Genomic DNA, 22347 nt, shown 5'->3' with positions numbered 1-22347 from the left:
ATGGTTTTTCCAGTAGTCATGTATGGATGTGAGAGTTGGACTGTGAAGAAGGCTGAGCGCCGAAGAATTGATGCTTTTGAACTGTGGTGTTGGAGAAGACTCTTGAGAGTCCCTTGGACTGCAAGGAGATCCAACTAGTCCATTCTAAGGGAGATCAGTCCTGGGTGTTCTTTGGAAGGAATGATGCTGATGCTGAAACTCCAGTACTTTGGCCACCTCTTGTGAAGAGTTGACTCATTGGAAAAGACTCTGATGCTGGGAGGGATTGAGGGCAGGAGGAAAAGTGGACGACAGAGGATGAGATGGCTGGATGGTATCACCGACTTGATGAACATGAGTTTGAGTGACTCTGGGAGATGGTGATGGACAGGGAGGCCTGGCATGCTGCGATTCATGGGGTCGCAAGGAGTCGGAGACGACTGAGCTACTGAACTGAACTGAACTGATCCTCCATTTACTGAAATCTAATTACAAAGTTTGAACATTCGTTGGCATTGCCTTTCTTTGGGATTGGAATGAAAACTGACCTTTTCCAGTCCTGTGGCCACTGCTGAGTCCTCCAAATTTTCTGGCATAATGAGTGCAGCACTTTCACAGCATCATCTTTCAGGATCTGAAATAGCTCAGCTGGAATTCCATCAGCTCCACTAGCTTTCTTCCTAGTGATGCTTTTGAATGCCCACTTGACTTCCCATTCCAGGATGTCTGGCTCTAGGTGAGTGATCACACCATCGTGATTATCTTGGTCGTGAAGATCTTTTTTGTATTGTTCTTCTGTGTATTCTTGCCACCTCTTCTTAATATCTTCTACTTCTGTTAGGTCCATACCATTTCTGTCCTTTATCGAGCCCATCTTTGCATGAAATGTTCCCTTGGTATGTCTCATTTTCTTGAAGAGATCTCCAGTCTTTCCCACTCTATTGTTTTCCTCTATTTCTTTGCATTGATCGCTGAGGAAGGCTTTCTTATCTCTTCTTGCTATTCTTTGGAACTCTGCATTCAGATACTTGTATCTTTCCTTTCCTCCTTTGCTTTTCACCTCTCTTCTTTTCACAGCTCTTTGTATGGCCCCGCAGACAGCCATTTTGCTTTTTTGCATTTCTTTTCCATGGAGATGGTCTTGATCCCTGTCTCCTGTACAATGTCACGAACCTCCATCCATCATTCATCAGGCACTCTATCTATCAGATCTAGGCCCTTAAATCTATTTTTCCCTTCCACTGTATAATCATAAGGGATTTGATTTAGGTCATACCTGAATGGTCTAGTGGTTTTCCCTACTTTCTTCAATTTAAATCTGAATTTGGCAATAAGAAGTCCATGATCTGAGCCACAGTCAGCTCCTGGTCTTGTTTTTGTTGACTGTATAGAGCTTCTCCATCTTTAAGAATTGACGCTTTTGAACTGTGGTGTTGGAGAAGACTCTTGAGAGTCCCTTGGACTGCAAGGAGATCCAACCAGTCCATTCTGAAGGAGATCAGCCCTGGGATTTCTTTGGAGGGAATGATGCTGACGCTGAAACTCCAGTACTTTGGCCACCTCATGCCAAGTGTTGACTCACTGGAAAAGACTCTGATGCTGGGAGGGATTGGGGGCAGTAGGAGAAGGGGACAACAGAGGATGAGATGGCTGGATGGCATCACTGACTCGATGGACGTGAGTTTGAGTGAACCCCGGGAGTTGGTGATGGACAGGGAGGCCTGGCGTGCTGCGATTCATGGGATTGCAAGGAGTTGGACATGACTGAGTGACTGAACTGAACTCAACTGAATTAAAAAGTAATACTGCTTGTGTAGTTTATGAGCCATCTTAAATCTGAGCCAAAATACACCATTTCCATCCTGAAATAGACTGTTGCTCTGCCCAACTGACGTAATTGGTTTTTGGGTCTCATGGTATTCTGTTCCTGATGAGTTCAGCTCAGGCTCCCAGTTCTAGAATGAATGCAGTAGCATTCCTCGAACTGATCAGCGAGTAGCTCTCTGCTGCTGATGCTGTGACCCTTGAAGACTGCACTGTAAGCCCTCTCAGCTTGCCAGAGGCTTTACAAGATATCATTGCTGCTGCTGCTGCTGCTGCTGCTAAGTTACTTCAGTCGTGTCTGACTCTGTGCGACCCCATAGACGGCAGCCCACCAGGCTCCCCTGTCCCTGGGATTCTCCAGGCAAGAATACTGGAGTGGGTTGCCATTTCCTTCTCCAATGCATGAAAGGGAAAGGTGAAAGTGAAGTCGCTCAGTCGTGTCGGAGTCTTAGCGACCCCATGGACTGCAGCCCACCAGGCTCCTCCATCCATAGGATTTTTCAGGCAAAAGTACTAGAGTTGAGTGCCATTGCCTCTCTGAAGATATCGTTACTTACAACAAATACTAAAATTATGGATTAGGCTGGGTTATTGTGTTACTGGGGCTTCCCAGGTGACTCAGTGGTAAAGAATCCACCTTGTGAATGCAAGAGAGTCAGGAGATGCAGTTTCAGTCCCTGTGTTGGGAAGATCTCCTGGAGGAGGGTATGGCAACTCACTCCAGTATTCTTGCTTGGAAAATATCTTGGACAGAGGAGCTTGGCAGGCTACAGTCCATAAGGAAAAAGTCGGATATTAGAGCGATTGAGCACACACACACACACACATTGTATTAATTATCTATTACTATATAGCAAATTATCCCAAAGTTTATCAGCTTGAAGCTTCAGTAAGCATTATCTCATGAAGTTCCTGCAGGCCAAAGATAGAAGCAGCTTGATGGTGTGGTTCTGGCTTGGGGTTTCTCAGGGGGGTGTTATGAAGCTTTCAACCAGAGTTGCAGTCCTCTGAGGCTTTTAAATTGGATCTGGAAGACCCACTTGCAAGGTGATTAACTGGGTCTGGAGGAAGAACTGTAACTCACATAGTTGTCAGCAGAGGACTTAGTTCCTTACTTTCTTCTGGAAGTAGGTCTCAGTTCTTCACCACATCGGTCTCTCCAGAGGACTGCGTAAGTGTCATGACATGACAGCTGTCTTCCTGCGGGTTAAGTGAGAAGGAGAGAGGAAGAGATCATTTTGATTATTTCTGTGAAGTACTCTTGGAAGCCACATGCCGTCATTTTTGCCTTTATATCAGCCATTCATGAAACTCTCTTTTTCTTTGCCTCAGCTGTAACCTTCTGCCAGCCACGATACCAGACTGCAGATTCTAGCTGTGCACAGAATCCTATGTGCCCAGAGGTAAAAGGAGGTCACAGATTCTTGGCAACTGTTCACTACACCCGCTCGGGTTTTCATCTCTTGCTTTTGATTTCAGCCCCACTTCTACAGTGTGTCTGTGGTACAGTGTGATAATGTCTAGGCACCATCAGATAAGGGGACATGTTGCTCTGCTTTTTATAAGCTTTTATCTAGCTCTTGAGCTTAGCTGGAGAAGATCAGCAATATATTTTGAGTTACCTTACATGTCCAGTTTTGTGTCGCAGCACCAGGCAACTGCTGAAAAGTTTTCTGTTTTTGCTTCCCTCTTACAGAGTGCTTCTGGATAGGCCAACCACAGATCATAAGCTCACACCCAGAACTGATAAATGCCTCCAAAGGTGAGAGTGAAAGTCATACCTTGTGTCATCGTCATACAATGGAATACTATATATATCAATGAGCACGACAGAATTATTGCTACTGACAACAACATGGGTCCATTTTACAATGTTAAATAAAAGAAGCCAGGAAAAATAATTCAGCTTCTATGATTCCATTTATATGCCTTTCAAAAACATTAATATGTTTTCTAAATCATATATTAATGTTTTTGAACATTAATATATGATTTAGAAATGAACATTAATATATGATTTAGAAACCATATTAATGTATATTAATATCTAATGTATATGTTTAGAAACACAATACATGGTTTAGAAATCAGGATGATGTAGTAACTGGTCATTGGGTAACAGGAATGAGGAGGTTTCTAGAATACTGGTAATGTTCTATTTCTTGATCTAGGATTATACTTACATGTATGTGTTCAATTTTTTTGAAAATTTGTTAAATTTGCGTATATTTCTATATCCATGTTTAACTTCAAAAGAAACTTAAGAGAAAATGTAAGAATTATTTTTCCTTGGTGTTTGTTTACATCCTAATGTTTCAAATAACACCACAGTAAATAAAGAATATGCTAATCACAGAAAAGTTTAATATATAACTGAAAGCTACTAAGATTTCTAGAAACCCCAGGGGCTATCTCAGTGTGATTGTAAGCATTTGGGCAGGTCCTGTGTCTTTCTCTTCAAGGTATTTTTCCTCTCGTGTTGGCACTGTGTCCCAGTTCAGAGAGGTTATAGCCATTGCTGATCGCTTCATGGACCTTACAAAAACAGCATCTTCTGGGTCGTCAAACATAGTTCTGCAAAAATGGCAATTACAAAATCAATTAGACCAAAACACATATTTAATTTAAAGGCATCAGCGCCATATTTTTCTGTTATCTGTAGTATAGTACCACTGAAAAATAACTTCAGAGCCCTACTGACAAATGCCTTTCAGGACAAGTAACACTGTTTTTATTGTATATTTTAAAAATACAATGGACATATTTGGGATCAGCTATCATAGATGTCAGTATAAATGTGACTATTCTTGCATTCACATTTAAACTCAGTGGTTAAATGAAATGATTAAAATATTTATAGCTTTGATATGTATTAGTATCTTATATACATTTTATTGAAAAGTTATTATTTCTCTGCATTATGCTACATTTTATAAAAAGTGCTGGGAGATAATATTTTTCAAGACTGAATCCAAAGAAAAAATTCCTTAGTGCAAAATGAAAAGAATGATGATTTTAAAAATTTATCAATATTCATAAATTAAGATTTTTTGTTATGAACTATTTCTTTTAAAAATATAAATTCCAGTGAGTATAAAATATTAATAATTGCACTCACTGAACATACTTGGGGGAAAAGTAAAAAGGAAGTAAGGACCTTCATTTTTAATATCAGGTTTAACTTTTTTCCTAACTTCTCCCTCCACCTCACTCCACCTCTTAATTTATTTTAGGTTATAATAATAATATTAAAAACCCTAGACGGTAAAGCGTCTGTCTACAATGTGGGAGACCTGGGTTCGATCCCTGGGTCGGGAAGTTCCCTGGAGAAGGAAATGGCAACCCACTCCAGTACTCTTGTCTAGAAAATCCCATGGACGGAGGAGCCTAGCGTCCATGGGGTCGCAGAGTCGGACACGACTGAGCGACTTTCTTTCTTTTCAAATATATCAAATATAAATACATAGCTTGAAATCATTCATCACAGGAAGATAGTGTGATTTTTCCTATCAAAAAGTTAGTCATTTTTTAACTCATTAAAATTCATTTGGGGAAATGGGAATAATTTAGGGAATCACCACAATTATGAAATAACATGATAATAAAAGCAAAGTTTAAAAATCACTTACTTGTCTACATTATTTGCAAATGCAAAGTCTGAAAAAGAAATTCTAAATTAGTATTTTTCAAATGTTTATTCAGCATTTTAAAACAATGAAATAATGCTATAATGGAAAAAGTCGAGAGCATATGTTTCTGGGTTTTGAGCAGTCTTTCAGATAAATAGTTCAGTTCATCAAAATTGCCATGATGCCTAACCCCAAACTGAAATTTTCTCTCAGATATAGAACCTTAGGTGTTTCTAATGTCTAATGTCTTGAGGCAAATTCTTTACTACAATACCTGCCTCAAAACTGAGAACAAAATGCTCTATCAATTTGGTTATCACTGGAACCCATGTGGGGATTTTTATAATTGAGATACTGAGTCTCATGTGCAGAAAGAGAGCCTTTTTCTGTTTCAGATAGACACATACATCTGTAAATGGACTAATAGACCAAATGTGGAAAAAATATTTAGGGCAGTTTAAGCCACTTGGATTCTTGGCATTAACTTCAAAGAAACAGAATAAACAAATCCTAGTTCATAAGAATCTACATCTTCCCTAGCTTTGGAGCTCAAAGGCTAGTCCTCAAAGCTTGGATTTCCTATGGTATCTTCTCGAGACTGTCATTGCTTTGTTTATTCCTCTCCAGAGGCCCAGTGCCAGGCTAGTGATGGAATGTACCAACACCTGTTGGACCAGCAAAGCCCACAGTCTGAGCTCCTGCCAACCCACAGGCAGCAGGGACACTGCCTTAGGAGAGGGGTTCATGGCATCACTCCCATTACAAGTGGCTGGTGCAAGTCTTCCATTTCTTTGCTGATCTCCCCAGACTCTGTCTACATTTTCAATTACAAAAAGCTCACATTTTGCTTATGATGAATATAAACAAGAAAACAGTAAAAAGTGAAATTCCCCTTTGACCTTTCCAGTTCCTCATATCAGTAGTATCACTAGTAAGTGTTTTGTATATATGCTTCCAGCCTTCTGTGTGCGTATACATGTCCACTCACATACATACACAAAAATATTTATTTGCTGACAATTCTCATTGTGTCATTATTCCGCATTATATTGGGCTTCTCTGGTGACTCAGTTGATAAAGAAACTGCCTGCAATGCAGGAGACCTGGGTTTGATCCCTGGGTTGGGAAGATCCCCTAGAGAAGGGAACGCATTATATTCTTCCAAATGCAGTTATTTGTGTGTGTGTGTGTGTGTGTTTTTGTTATTCAAGATTTATCATGGAATGATTCTTTAATCCAATAGTCTGTATTGTAAGGATGTGCCATAAGTTAACTCTCTATGAGTGACCATTTAGACTTTCTACTGTTTTTCTATTACAAAAAAAATGTTTCAATTAGCACTTTATTAGAGAGATTTCAAATTTAGTTGCTGTGTTGACTAGGTTGCATATTCTGTATGTATGTGCATGGGTACTGTCACATTGCCATATGACCTTGCAAGAAAATTGAACTAGTTTACACTCCCACTTATTATGTATGAGTTATGCTTTTGTCTCTCCTCCACTTTACCAGCCTTTCCAGTGTTTGCCTAACTGCAGGATGAAAATGGCATCTCATTGTTTTAATTTGCACTTACTTGCTCACTAGTGAAGCTGATTGTTGGACATCACATTTATTTCCTTCTATAAATCTCCACATCTTTTGTCACTAGTTTTCAAATTGATTTATAGGATCCTTTGATATAATGGGCATTAACTTTTGCCTATTGTATATACTGCAAATATTTCTTCCAGTTGTGTTTTTTTAATTTTATTCCTGGGATTTGAAGAAATTTCAAGTTGTCCTTGCTTTTCAAGCTATTTGGAATAGAATTGATTTCTTTCTCAATTTAAGGTTAAGAGTAATAAAATCAAAATGTGGTATTACAACTGCTTTATAAACATTTTCAAGTGTAGTTTATTTCCAATGAAAGAATTTATCATCCTCAATGTGCACATCACAGTAAGAACAAATATAGAAACTATGAAACTATAAGGCACAATTTTAAGAGCTTACATAGGGAGTTCTACTAAGTTCATTATAAATGTTTGGTTTATGGAAAATGAATTGGAGATTGATAGATTAATTAGGGTCATGCTGCCAATTTGGGGGAGGGTTATAGTCAACCTATCTATGAATTAAGAATGTGGATTAAGAAGAAAGATTTCAAATGCAATGAAATACTCTATCCTTTCTTCCCTAATTTTGTTTTTGGAGATTTGATATGAAAGAAATGTAAAGCTCTAAAGGTAGTAGTCAGCTATCCTCCTCACACTTGGAAAACACTCTAGGCATGATAAACAGATGGAGGTGGCCTTATATTGCTTGTTAAGGTGCATTAGTTGTTTCTAAGAGTGGGGATTTTCCATCCAGAGGTTCCTTTTCTACTACAGTATGGCTTATCCCCCTGCCCCCCACTAATCCAGTAGCATTTAGTTTGAGTATTAGCTTTTACATGAACTAAAAGAAAAACCAAGTGACCAACCAACAGAACAGTCCCACTTACCATGCAGTTGTTTTGTGTCAGATCAGGTGTTGCAATGGTTTGCATAATAAGCGTCCTGACAGCCGAAAGAAGATATCACCCCCATTTTAAAAATCAGGAGGCTGAAGCAAAGTCATGTCCAAAAACATGTGATTACTAGCAGAACTGGTGTTTAGATCCAGGAGAATCTGATCCTAAAACTTGTTTCTTGCCTCTACACTGCTTGTTCTCCTAGTGGGAGTATGCATCAGAATCACCTGAAAAGCCTGTTAAAACATAGCTTCTGGGGTATGTGCGTCTGCAGCAAGTTACTAACTGCTGCTGCTGCTGATCTGGGGGACTACCAGAACGTGTCCTCCAGGTGTTTCTCCTATTCTATGGGATATATAGGGGATTGAGGAATATGTCAAATTATACTCTGTGGAAACAATCATACAAATAGGGCGTTCTGTAATGTAACTGGCCTGGTCCCTTCAAAAAGTCATGGGAAAGAAATGGAGGCTATTTTAAATTAAAAGAGACTGAGATAGTTGGATGGCATCACCAACTCAATGGACATGAGAATAAGCAAACTCCAGAAGAAGTGAAGGACAGGGAACCATGGCATGCTGCAGTCCATGGGGTCACAAAGAGTTGGACACAACTTATCGACTAAACAACAATGAAGAACCACAACAACCAAACATAATTTTGAGCCCTGACTGGATTCTGGTTTGGAAAAGCAGTTGTAGAAGTCATCTTGGAACACGTGGGAAATTTGAATATGGATTATATATTAAATAACATACAAAAATTAAATATAAATAAGTTGTTTTTCTTAGGTGTGATTATGGCATTGTAGCTTTATAGAAGAATGTCCTTATTTTTTAAATTTACAGGCCAAATTATTTAGGAAGGAAATTTCATTATGTCTGCTACTGAAGCATTTAAATGGTTCATCAATACTTGATATTTTTGAGTTTACATAAGAAGTAAAGCCTCGTAGATGATGGTGAATATGATAGAATATTAATTGTTGAATATACATGGACATGTATAAGTGTTTAATATTTTTTCAACCGTTTCTGTTGCAAAAACTTCATGATAAACAGTTGACTTTTCATCTTGATTTTGCCATTTTTTAACAATCTTGCTCATTCTTGAATAATAATCTAGCTGGTTGCAGAATTCTTGGTTGACTATTTTCCTTAGCATTTTAAAAGTATTAGATCACTGTCTTCTGATTTCCATAACTGCAGTTGAGGAGTGTGTTGTAAATCTATAAATTATTCTTTTGTAGGTAATCTACAATTCTCTATTTTAACCTCATTTTGCCTTTGGTGTGGATATTTGTTGCTGTTTTATGTCTTTTATGTTTTTGAATTAATTTTGTCTGGTGAATCTAAGGATTTATAACATTTAACAAATTTGGAAAATTGCCAGCCATTACCATTTCAAACATTTCCTTCAGCCCAATTTCTCTATTTTTCCCTGTGGGATTACAACATTTATTACTAAATTTATATAGGAAGTAAACATTATTTCCAAATGTCTCCTTATCACCTGCTTCTTTTTCCATGTTGCATTCTGTATAATTTCTTCAAAACTATTTTCCAATTTAATATTTTTTCCCTTTGTTTCTAGAGAATCTATTTGGTTATTTTTCAAATATATGTTGTCTCATTGGCAAAATGTCATGAGGAAAAGGCTTTTTGTCTTTGCACCATTTTTCATCCCCCCATGTGACACCTGATGGTACAATAACCACTTGGCAACCATGAAGCACATTAAGAATCACAGAACAAAAGATAGATGTATTCTCAAACACCGAAAACATCATTTAACCTTATACTAACCTTGGACACTCTTTGTTGTGTGAGTGAAGTAAAGCTCTATTTGCTTAAGTCACTGTAGTTGGATTTCTGTTACATACAAGAAAATTAAGTTCCAACTAATGAATACATTACTGAAGATATTCAAGTTATACTTACATACTTACATATGATCACATATGATCACAGTGTATGAGAGTACAACCAAATGACAATGTTTATTTCTGGATGGCGTAATTGCAATGATCTTTATTTATTTTTAATATTTTTCTATGTTATCAAAAACTTCTAGCCTTAATTCATGAAACTGTCCAGAGTCATTGATAATAGTAGCAATTGCAGCTTATTCACTGAGCCCTTTATGCTGTGCTAGATACTGGGGTGTGGACTTCAATGTGTTATCTAATTGTGATCACATGATCTTATTTAATTTAATATACACAAATGATGATGAAGGTTGCATACTTAATTAGGCTAATAAAATTAGAAAATATTTCAGTACGTAAGTGCTTAGCTTACTGTAAATTGAAGTTATTATAATCAAATTAACCAAAAGCTTGTGGAGTTTTAATTTCATTTTTTTTCTTTTTTCAAAATACCTGAAGGTACTCTCTGCGCTGGTTTTTGCTTAAATGGTGATTGAGGATCCCATGAGGCATCTACTTTTCCTCTGAACGCTATTGATTGAACAATATGAGCCTTTTTATGGTTAAAAAGCGTAATCATTGACCTTCTTTCCTTTTCTGTAACTTCTGACAAATGCAAAAAAGTAATGTTATTGCATAACATTATAAATAGATATGCAGAGTGAGTCAAAAAATAGAATTTCTGTCAAAAATGGATTTGTCCTAACTACGTTATATGTGAACATCCTGTCATAATCAATTTGTAAAAACTTTACCAAGCTAATTCCTTAAACTTACAAGCTCAATATATGTCCCTCATGTCACAGGGCACAGATCTATCATATCTCATCCAGACATTCTAATGCATCACCATGGATCATCGAAATTACAGCTGTGCTACATCTCTTCTTTTTCTCAAGGTTATGAGGAAAAAGAAGAATAAACATAAGGTTTTAATATATTCTCATTAAGAAGTTACAAATGATTCTAAGATTCTCATTAAGAAGTTACAAATGATTAAGAATGTTCACATCTCTGGAAAGGTAAGTAGGTAGGTAGGCAAATAGCACTTATAGGTAAAACAGACCTCAAAAAATGTAAAATATAATGCAATGAGGTTGATTTTTTTTGTGGCTTATACAACTCAGACATACTAGTTTGCAATGTCTAAAAATATATCACAAAGAGGTTATGATTGATTACAGGTTTTAGTGTATACAGATGCATATATACTTGCAGAACTTCAAAGAATATGACTTTTATTTATTTTTAATATAAATTTATTTATTTTAATTGGAGGCTAATTACTTTACAATATTGTGTTGGTTTTGCCACACATCAACAGGAATCTGCCATGGGTGTACACGTGTTCCCCATCCTGAACCCCTCTCCCACCTCCCTCCCCATACCATCCCTCTGGGTCATCCCAGTCCACCAACCCCAAGCATCGAACCTGGACTGGCGATTCATTTCGCATATGAATATGACTTTTAGAATTTAAATAGGCTAAGCCTTACGAGATTTAGTCCAATTGTCTCACTTTTGAAATAAAAAAAGAGGGCCAGGGGGTCAGTGAATGAGTATTCAATACATAACAAAAAAAAATTAAAAATTTAAAAAAGAATAAGGAAAAACATGTATTATTGACAAAGCTAGAATCAAAAGGAGACCTTTCTCCAGGCTCTGTTAGATGGTCTTTCCTATAAAGTAGTCAACAGATAAGCTCCTAAACTAGAGCAAATTTCATACAGCAAAAATTTCAAAAATGAGTAATTGAAAACCTTTCATTTACAAAGACAGTCATTTTCAAAGATCAAAGATATCAGCATTTTAAACCACTGAGTTATAAGACTGACTCTCCAATATTTCTCTTCAAGAAGAAATGTTCTTACGATTTCGGTCAAGCAACTCGACTCCTGGAAGGTGGTAGATTATATATAGACGGTACAGGTTATACTGGCATAAAGGGTTTTGGTAGAGAGCTGCAAAGAAAGAAGCCAAATTAAGATGTCAGATTTTGAAACCAGTTTCATTTAATACATTATATGAAAATCGCAAGATTAATATAAAACATATGTGAAGCCCTGCTTCACAGACTTTTGGTTTCACCAAAACCTTACCTATTCATTGCAGGACTTACTTTTTCTATCTGTTAAATTCATACATTCAACAGATATTTTTGGAATACTTACTATCTTTTAGGAACTGTGCTAGGTGCTGAGGATGTATCTGTGACCCAAATCTGCCACAAATGGGAAATTTTTTTAACATGCCCATAAATTAATCAGTAAAGGAAAAATTTAATATCAGCTCTAGAGGGTTCTGGGAAGATTGTAGGCAGGAGGAGAAGGGGACAACAGAGGATGAGACAGTTGAATGGCATCATTGTCTCAATGGACGTGAGTTTGAGCAAACTCTGGGAGATGGTGGACAGGGAAGCCTGGTGTGCTGCAGTCCATGGTGTTGCAGAGTCGGACACGACTGAGCAACTGAGCAACAACAAAAGAAGGTTCCTGCTGCTGCTCTTCATGAAAGGATTTGCTCATTTGGTTCTCTTCTTCCCCTCTCAAAGGTCACATTGGGGTCTGTGAGGAGATGAGCTGAGATGTGGCACACCGTTTGAATAGAGTTTGCTTTCTTGGCTTCCCACCATTGTGCCCAGTTCAGAACATGTAAAGCCAGTAGCAGCTCCAGGTCTCAGCAGGAGCAGAGGTGAACAGATGCTGGTTTTGCACCCCGCGTACCTCTGGCCAGGCACAGGGGATTCGGATTTCCTTGTGTGGAGGTGCTAGGATACCTACAGAGCCATGCTTGCTCGCTATTACAGTTGCTGGAGGTGGGAGGCATGCTAAGGCAGAAGAACTCCTGGCATTTCTCTCATGACATCCCTTAGGCATCAGAAGATTTTAAAAAAATGCATCAACGTTTTAAAAATCTTCAACTGGAAGTTGTATTTTATTTTCCACAGAAAAGGTAGAGTATTTTCCCTCTCCTTCTTTAGATAATATTAAGCAGCGTCATTTCAATACAGTCTTTTAAAATTTTCACTTGGATATCTTTAGCTATTGGATTCTGCCTACATGGAATTTCTAGAAAATATTTCTGGAAAATCTACCTAGTGAGGAGAACCACTAGATGGCAGTAACAGAAAGAGCTCCAGCTATTGTACAAATATCACTCAACAAAATGAGGCTCATTTAATGGACATTCAGCGTAGCATTTGACTATTTATAGAATACTAGGTTTGATAAAAGCATGAAAGTACTAAGCACTGGAAACCCAAGAAAAAACTGATTAATATTTATAAAGAAGAGTTTGCAACATAAAGAAGACAGGGGCAGAGGGCATGCTTGAAAAACAAACTGTTTAGATAAAAACTGAAGAAGCTAATTATCTGCATGCTTTTTTCTGCAGGAAATAAAACATTCTGATACTTGTTGTATAAACACTAACTTTTCCGGCTAATAAAATCGTTATATATAGCTATTCCCTGTGGAAAACATGAGCTTTAGAGGGACTTAAAGCAGGCAATGGAAGACACCTGGTGCATAATAAACAAAAGTTATAAGAGGAAAGGCATAAAAGAAAACGTAGAGCCAGGGGCAACAAGAAAATTTAAAAGAAAGGAAATGTGTATGTATTGGGGGAAACTAGAGGAAAAATAAAATGGATATTTTTCAAGATTTCTTAAGTGACAAAACTGGTTTGAATTTTAATCTTAAAAGACAAGGAATTTAATGTAACAAAATAATTATAACTACAGGATGGGGAATAGAACGGATGTATATTAAACCAGTAATAAGGACAGATTTAAAAAGATCCACAGCGATCATGCATTGTAGTTTGAGCCAGAAAAAGAAGAAAAACGATCACCTTCAAGAATATAAAAGCAAAGCACTGTTGTTTTTAATGAGAGTTTAGGAGGAAGAAAAATTCACATGCACTTTTGTGCATAAGGCTGCTCTGTGGTTAGTCTTGGAGAATCACATCGGACACCTCATAACCCTGTCCTACATTGTAGCAGCTAGGAGCAGAGTCTGCTTTTGCATGTGATGTTAGTGGAAAATACACAAGCATCTTACAATGCCGTTTACTTTGAGGATACCCTTCATAGTCTGTTTTCCCTCTGAGAACATTACTATTTAATTCCTTCTCTTGGTTTTCTTCCCAGTGCTTGGTTAACTAACTTCTTTATGTATTGTAATACTTCTGGCTTTTGCTAAACAAATCACCAAATTTGGATTTACTATTATTACTTATTAAAAAGGTGTCATAATACTAAAAACTCACACTTAGTGTGGTTCAACATTCATCTCATCATAAAATCTAATGATAGCAAGTCAGAAAACTGGGCTATTAGTCTCTAAGTTAACTTTAAAAAATAGAATTAAATAATTTTAAGTTATTCTGTTTTTATTAATTACTTTTTTCCTTACTCAACTTTTAGAAGGAAGCAATCCCATTTTTAATTCTTTTTTTCCCCTCCATACTATCAAGCATTTAATATTTTGGATTTATGAGTTTTGGACTGATGCTACTAAAATTACCATAAATAAAGTTTCTAAGATATGATATCAGTTTCCTGTGTCTGAAAGTTCTGAAAGCCTTCTATGATATATGGGTACATTCTTTCAGGAACTATTAAGTGAAATTGCTTACACTTTCACTTTCAATAGGTTAATAGTATTTAATCCACCTTTCCTCTAGGCTACTTATAGAGTACACCTTGATGGCGCCAGCACTGTCTTGCTTATCTTAATTTGGGATTCTGAGTCTAAGCAATTTACATCTCCCAATAATATATCAAAATGTTTCTACTACTTTACTGCACAAGCTTGAGCTCCATGAGTCACATGTGTGAAGCTATTTATCGAAACAGAAGAGAAAAAAAAATTTATCTAAATAATTGCACCAGTTAATTTTTATTAACTTTTAAAGCAAAATTTAAAATCCCATTTAAATGAACCTGAATATTTTTAAGACCATCTTTGAAGAAAGTTGATGTAGTTAATAATGTATCAGCATGTCCATTTTAATAGATGAGGAAATTATACAGAGAAGTTAAAAGCAGTTCCATCTGTGCCTGTACAGAGAAGCCTGTGGAAGGAAGCTTCAGTTCATTTCAGTTCAGTTCAGTTGCTCAGTCGTGTCTGACTCTGCAACCCCATGAATTGCAGCACGCCAGGCCTCCCTGTCCATCACCATCTCCCGGAGTTCACTCAGACTCACGTCCATTGAGTCTGCGATGCCATCCAGCCATCTCATCCTGGGTCGTTCCCTTCTCCTCCTGCCCCCAATCTCTCCCAGCATCAGAGTCTTTTCCAATGAGTCAACTCTTCACATGAGGTGGCCAAAGTACTGGAGTTTCAGCTTTAGCATCATTCCTTCCAAAGAAATCCCAGGGTTGATCTCCTTCAGAATGGACTGCTTGGATCTCCTTGCAGTCCAAGGGACTCTCAAGAGTCTTCTTCAACACCACAGTTCAAACGCATCAATTCTTCGGCACTCAGCTTTCTTTATAGTCCAACTCTCACATCCATACATGACCACAGGAAAAACCATAGCCTTGACTAGACGGACCTTAGTCAGCAAAGTAATATCTCTGCTTTTGAATATGCTATCTAGGTTGGTCATAACTTTTCTTCCAAGGAGTAAGCGTCTTTTAATTTCATGGCTGCAATCACCATCTGCAGTGATTTTGAAGCCCCAAAAAATAAAGTCTGACACTGTTTCTACTGTTTCCCCATCTATTTCCCATGAAGTGATGGGACTAGATGCTATGATCTTCATTTTCTGAATGTTGAGCTTTAAGCCAACTTTTTCGCTCTCCTCTTTACTTTCATCAAGAGGCTTTTTAGTTCCTCTTCACTTTCTGCCTTAAGGGTGGTGTCACCTGCATATCTGAGGTTATTGATATTTCTCCTGGCAATCTTGATTCCAGCTTGTGTTTCTTCCAGTCCAGAGTTTCTCATGATGTACTCTGCATATAAGTTAAATAAGCAGGGTGACAGTATACAGCCTGACGTACTTCTTTTCCTCTTTGGAACCAGTCTATTGTTTCATGTCCAGTTCTAACTGTTGCTTCCTGACCTGCATACAGATTTCTCAAGAGGCAGGTCAGGTGGTATGGTATTCCCATGTCTTTCAGAATTTTCCACAGTTTATTGTGATCCATACAAAGCCTTTGGCATAGCCAATAAAGCAGAAATAGATGTTTTTCTGGAACTCTCTTGCTTTTTCCATGATCCAGCGGATGTTGGCAATTTGATCTCTGGTTCCTCTGCCTTTTCTAAAACCAGCTTGAACATCAGGGAGTTCACAGTTCACGTATTGCTGAAGTCTGGCTTGGAGAATTTTGAGCATTACTTTACTAGTATGTGAGATGAGTGCAATTGTGTGGTAGTTTGAGCATTCTTTGGCATTGCCTTTCTTCGGAATTAAAATGAAAACTGACCTTTTCCAGTCCTGTGGCCACTGCTGAATTTTCCAAACTTGCTGGCATATTGAGTGCAGCACTTTCACAGCATCATCTTTCAGGATTTGAAACAGCTCAACTGGAATTCCATCACCTCCACTAGCTTTGTTGGTAGTGATGCTTTCTAAGGCCCACTTGAAGCTTAGCTGTCAACAATTAGACAGAGGTTCTGGCTCAAGGTTACTTACAAGATCAGAATCTCCGCTGTTACCATTTCATTTTAACTAAAATCTCTGGGCCACAGCTTGTCCAGAGTACGGAAGTGATACCTGATTTTTGAAAGACAAACTTGAACTAAACCAGGGGTTAAGAGAGTGGGGGATGCTCTTTCAGGATAAACAGCAATAAAAGATCCAGCTGGATTTTTAATAGATTGGACTGCTGTATTGCATTTTATGGGAGAAGTAGTCCTAACCTTGAGCGGCATTTCAGGGTTAAGGGTCTCAGATAAAGTAACCATTGAGGGAATTCCCTGGTGGTCTAATGGTTAAGAATTTGCTTTGCAATGCAGGGGCCATAGGGTCAATCCTTGGTCATGTTGACTGAAAAGATGTACAACTTGAGAGTTGCAAATTAAGTTTTATTTGGGGCAAAATGAGGACTGCAGCCCAGGAGGCAGTACCTCAGATGATAGCTCTGAGAGACTGCTCCAAAGAGGTAGTAGGGGAAGGTCAATATATAGGATCTTGGTAAAGCGGGAGTTCAATACCATTAAGCATTCATTTTACAAAAAGTTTGTTGTAGGACCTGATGTCACTATGAAGGAATTTAGGGCTTTTCTAGATATGAGGAGATGCAAGGATTGGGATCATAAAATCTGTTCCTAAAACATCTATCTAAAGACCTGTCCCACAAGACTGCCTGGAGCACAGAGTGCCTTACTCCACCCTGAACTCTCTCAGGGGGTGTTGAAGGTCAACAGTGTGGGGTTTATCTCTGATGGCGATGGCGATGCCCTTGTTGTTCAGTCGTCGGCAACCATCTTGGCAAGCGCCAGTTTGTAGTTGACAGTCAGGGAACTAAGATCTCACAAGCCATGGAGCAACTAACTAGAGAGTCTGTGCATCATGAGGAAAGATCCCACAAGACACAATGAAGACCCTGTGTGCTACAACTAAGACCTGATTTAGCCAAGTAAATAAATAAAGAGACCATTGAGACCATGATCCCACAATGACCTCTCAGCATCCCTCTTCACTCCCTGACTGTTTGCCATCAGCAGTGGACTGCGGCCAACTGGGGAAGGGCAGGACAGGATATGCTTAAGAGCAGAATCTGTAAAAGCTGGAGATCGCACCTTTGAGAAGGGGCATTTCCTGTCTCCAATGGTGAATCTTTAAAGACTGCAAGGAAAGCAAGTCTTAACAATTCTGGAATGTGGGAGTCCAAATATACTTTCTAATAGTGGAGCTTCATGAAACACAGAGATAATTAGAAATGGGGAGACTAAAGATTTAGAAACAGAATGGGTTCAGCATTTTGTTGCTGTTGGAATGTTTTTTTCCATGTAGGCAAAGAGGCAGGGAGGCTGAAGGTCAGTGAAAGTCTGCAGCAACAAAGCAGGTCTTCGACATCAGTACAGATTTAGAAAGAGTTTGGAGGAGAGAAGGGAAGAGGAAAATGGAGCAAGAGAGAAGGGTGTGGAAAGGTAGACTGCCTGGAGAGAAAAGGTGTGCCCCTCCTGACTCAGCCTGGAAGTCAGGAATTCCAGTTTCCAGGACCTCACACTCTGCAGCAGTTTTAGGCCTCCTTGAAGCTCCCAGCCATGGGAGCAATCCTGGTCAATCTCTTGGTAGTTCTCTTTATAAACGCCAGTGGAGGGTGCAGTGCTGAAATGGATTAGAGGTTTACCCTCCAGGCTATTTTCTCACCCTCTAAAGAACTAGTAATTGAAGTGGAATAATAACATTTCAGCATTTTATACAGTTTTACAACTTGAAAAGACAAAATTCTTAACACTTGAAAATACAGGGATTTCTCATTTTAGTTAATGAGCTGAGACTATTCTGTGATTGCAAATGAACCTTATAGAAACTTAATTTGGGGACATTACTGCACAAATATAATTAGTGGCTAGTAAATGCCAACTTTTTAAAAAATATATAATATCTTTAACCAAAATGGGGTAAGGGTTCAAACTGCTTATTTGGTACTAAAATTTTTCAGAAAATATTTTTTGGGGGCAATTATATACAGCATTTTCTCTGTTAAAAAAATCCCTCTAAGAGTCTTAGTTATAACTATTTATATAACGAATTACATCACTGTGATTTTAAGTAGAGGTCACTTAAAACGTGACAGACAATGGTATGGACCTTACCCTACCAGGCTGAGCGGACAGACTTTCAGAGAGCAGGAAAAGGCAATCCTGCACCCCACCTCAGGGATGACACTACTCTGTACCCACAGAGAGGCTTTGTATGGGAGGCAGGCACTGAATTGAATTTCAGACTCCATTCATACTCCAGCCTGGCCCCCTGCCCCAACCAGGCACTTCTGTTTAGGGCATAACCTTGTTGACTATGATGGCAACCTTGATTGCTAACCTCCAAATCTTGCCTTGTAAAATAAATTTGCTTAAATTATTAAGCTCTTATATTTGGCAACTAATCTGATTAGTTTTGCATTTAGGGCCCTCAGGTTTCCAGGAAATACATAGGTTGACTGTTAGAAAACTGTAAGCTCCATACAGATCCAGATGGGGTCTTTCTTGTTTACCTTTATGTCCCCATCTAGAAGAGTATCACTCAGTGAATGCATGATAAATATTTATTGAATGAATGAATGATAAACAAAAGAAGCACAGTATGAGTTTAAGTTTTAACATTCCTTAGTAGTCTAGTTAACGCTCTGAGCCCTCATTATAGAGGGAATAATTCTAATCACATCATGATAATCACATCATTGGATTGTTATAAAGATTTAAATGAGAATATTATAAGAATGTATTTTCCAAACATGTTGTTATTATAATGATTATTATTTAAAATGTCAATAAAAAAAAAGACTCTTTACCAGTAAGCAGAATTTCTAGACCATGTGCATCTTAATTCATTATCTAACTTTACACAATCCATAGTAAAATAATATTTTTGTTGTTACATCTGGGTTCAGTCCCTGGTCAGGAAACTGTGAGACCGCACAAGCCACATAGAGCAGCCAAAAGAAAGAAAAAAGAAAGGAAAAAAATAACCCCACATATTTTACAGAATTAGTTTAATATTTGGAGCAATCCTGAGAGGTAGCTATTAGCCCATTTTACAGAAAAGTGAAGGTAAGGTAGAGTAGATCTTGCATAATCAGTCTCACAGAAGCACCTGTTCAGCACAGAAGGGCCAGATACAAATATGCACATCAATCCTGATAAGTCTTTAACAGACCTAATCACATCTCAAAAATGAGCACTGAATTCCCATGAACTTGGGGAAATCTTAATAGTTAGATTTAAAGAACCTACCTATTAAGCACTTAAATAATTTCTCCTTACAGTAGATACAACTAATCAACACTGAAAATATTTGAAAACTTTAATAACTATGTATTGATCTGATCGAGACCTCCACCAACAATAGCAGGTTACACATATTTAAAGCACTGTCTCAGGCGATTCTGAGAAAATAATACAAAATAAATAGGTGGAAAGAAAACATCTATTTTTTGACACCGTATAAAGAAGTTTCAAACTCTGAAATCTGAAAACCCATTCACCGCTCTGACTCCTTTCCCTCGGTCCACCTAGAAACGTTTGTTCTGAACTGCCATCAAGGACCAGTTTATGGCAACCCACTCCAGTACTCTTGCCTGGAAAATTTCATGGACAGAGGAGCCTTGCAGGCTACAGTCCATGGGGTTGCAAAGAGTTGGACACGACTGAGCAACTTCACTCACTCACTCACTCACCAGTTTATTTACTGTTCAACACTATAAGCTTATTGAGAGTAGGAACTTCGTATTATTTATTTTTCCAACCCATCTCACACTTTCTTCAAATACTGAGGCCAGCTCCTGGTTATCTATGAATTAAGTTTGTGGTTTACCCAATGGAAAACTTCCATTAAAATATGCTGTTTTGTGGGGGGTGGGTTGGCATCAGCTTTATTAATATAATGTCCATATGACAGGCTTCACTAATTTTAAATATACAATTCATAGTTTTTAGTATATTCACAGAATTGTGCAATCATTGTTGTTGTTCAGTCACTCAGTTGTGTTCGACTCTTTGCGACCCCATGGACTGCAGCACGCTAGGCTTCCCTGCCCTTCACTATCTCCCAGAGTTTGCTCAAACTCATGTCCGTTGAGTGCATGATGCCATCCAACTAACTCATCCTCTGTTGTCACCTTCTCCTCCTGCCTTCAATCTTTCCCAGCATCAGGGTCTTGTCCAATGAGTCAGTTCTTCAAATTAGGTAGCCAAAATATTGGAGCTTCAGCTTCAGCATCAGTCCTAACAATGAATATTGAGGACTGGTTTCCTTTAGGATGGACTGGTTTGTTTGATCTCCTTGCAGTCCAAGGGACTCTCAAGAGTCCTCTCCAACACCACAGTTCAAAAGCATTAATTTTTCGGCACTCAGCTTTCTTTATGGTCCTACTCTCACATCCATATGTGACTACTGAAAAAGCCACAGCTTTGACTAAATTGACCTTTGTTGGCAAAGTAATGTCTCTGCTTTTTAATATGCTGTCTAGGCTGGTCATACTTTCCTTCCAAGAAGCAAGCATCTTTTAATTTCATGGCTGCAGTCACCATCTGCAGGGATTTTGGAGCCCAAGAACATAGTCTGTCACTGTTTCCATTGTTTCCCCATCTATCTGCTGTGAAGTGATGGGACTGGATGCCATGATCTTCATTTTTTGAATGTTGAGTTTTAAGCCAACTTTTTCACTCTTCTCTTTTACTTTCATCAAGAGGCTCTTTAGCTCCTCTTCACTTCTGCCATAAGGGTGGTGTCATCTGCATATCTGAGGTTACTGACATTTCTCCCAGCAATCTTGATTCCAGCTTGTGCTTCCTCCAGGTTGGTATTTTGCATGACGTGCAACCATTACCACCTTCAATTTCAGAACATTTTCATCACCCCAAAAAGAAATGCTGGGCTATTTCTTTGAGGGTTTCCACAGACCCTCATCCCCAACCCTGGGTTAAACACTAATCTATTTTAAAACAGTTACCTCTCACTGTTGCTATCTTGATCAATGTACCCATTCTGGACATTTATATGAACAAGTGGAATCATATAATAAATGCCAAAATTCCTTTTGAGGTAAAAACCAAAAACACAGATGTAACATGTAACACTTTTTTTTGGTCACTTTTGTCATTTTCATACTGTAACCTTTCACAAAAGTTTTTTCTACCTATTGTTCTTTTGAAAATGTATTTTTAAAGAGATTAAGATCTAGTCTTGTTTTCAGGAACATCTAAGTAGTTTTATTAAAAACACTGATCTAATTTAAATTAAAAACATGAACTAGTCTGTTATCACTTTTAAGTTATGGACATATAAAATGCAGATTAATACTTAGGGTCTTCAGATTTAGCATTCCCTTTAATTCTTTTACTGTTGCGTCAAGGTTTATTAACTCATTGTGATGTAGCAGGAGTATATGCAATGAAGGCAAATAGTGCAGACCTGAAAAAAATAAAATATTTGTGTAAGATTTAAAACATTTTTTTAAATGAAGAAAAATGTTTTGTACTACACCTCTTTGTATCTCATGATAATAGTATAGCAAGTACTTTAATACCTGGCTTGTAATTATCAGTATAGAGATTGTTGCAGATACAAAATTAACTCAGAGTGAAATACAGATTTTACTGGGGAAAAATATAACCAGTAAACACATTTAAGATTATTTATGAAGTCATTATTTTTATTAATGCTCCCAAACATTGTTAAAAAATTTTCTTCCACAATATCTAGTTTGTATCCAATGATGCAGTAGAATGGCAAAATTTTTATGTTAAAAAAAAGATTCTTTAACATTTTGGATAAGACGTATGATAATATTGAGCTAAAACCATAATCAAACAGCA

General features: G+C 37.8%; 1 protein-coding gene across 1 annotated transcript in view; it reads right to left on the bottom strand.

The window, feature by feature from the left end:
• Positions 1 to 4145: 4145 nt before the first annotated feature.
• LRRC72 (leucine rich repeat containing 72) overlaps positions 4146 to 22347 on the bottom strand; it is a 60292-nt gene continuing 42090 nt past the window's right edge. Inside the window, exons 6-10 of the mRNA XM_069587635.1 lie at positions 21833 to 21943; positions 11725 to 11814; positions 10307 to 10459; positions 5433 to 5460; positions 4146 to 4377 (exon numbers count right to left, since the gene is read on the bottom strand). Of these exons, the coding sequence (XP_069443736.1) occupies positions 4212 to 4377; positions 5433 to 5460; positions 10307 to 10459; positions 11725 to 11814; positions 21833 to 21943 (548 nt within the window). The 3' untranslated portion in view covers positions 4146 to 4211. The remainder of the gene's footprint in view (positions 4378 to 5432; positions 5461 to 10306; positions 10460 to 11724; positions 11815 to 21832; positions 21944 to 22347) is intronic.

This window comes from Ovis canadensis, chromosome 4, assembly GCF_042477335.2.
Source record: "Ovis canadensis isolate MfBH-ARS-UI-01 breed Bighorn chromosome 4, ARS-UI_OviCan_v2, whole genome shotgun sequence".
In the NCBI taxonomy this organism is placed as follows: Eukaryota; Metazoa; Chordata; class Mammalia; order Artiodactyla; family Bovidae; genus Ovis; species Ovis canadensis.
The sequence above is the reverse complement of the archived record's forward strand: the minus strand, read 5'-3'. Positions and strand labels throughout refer to the sequence as shown.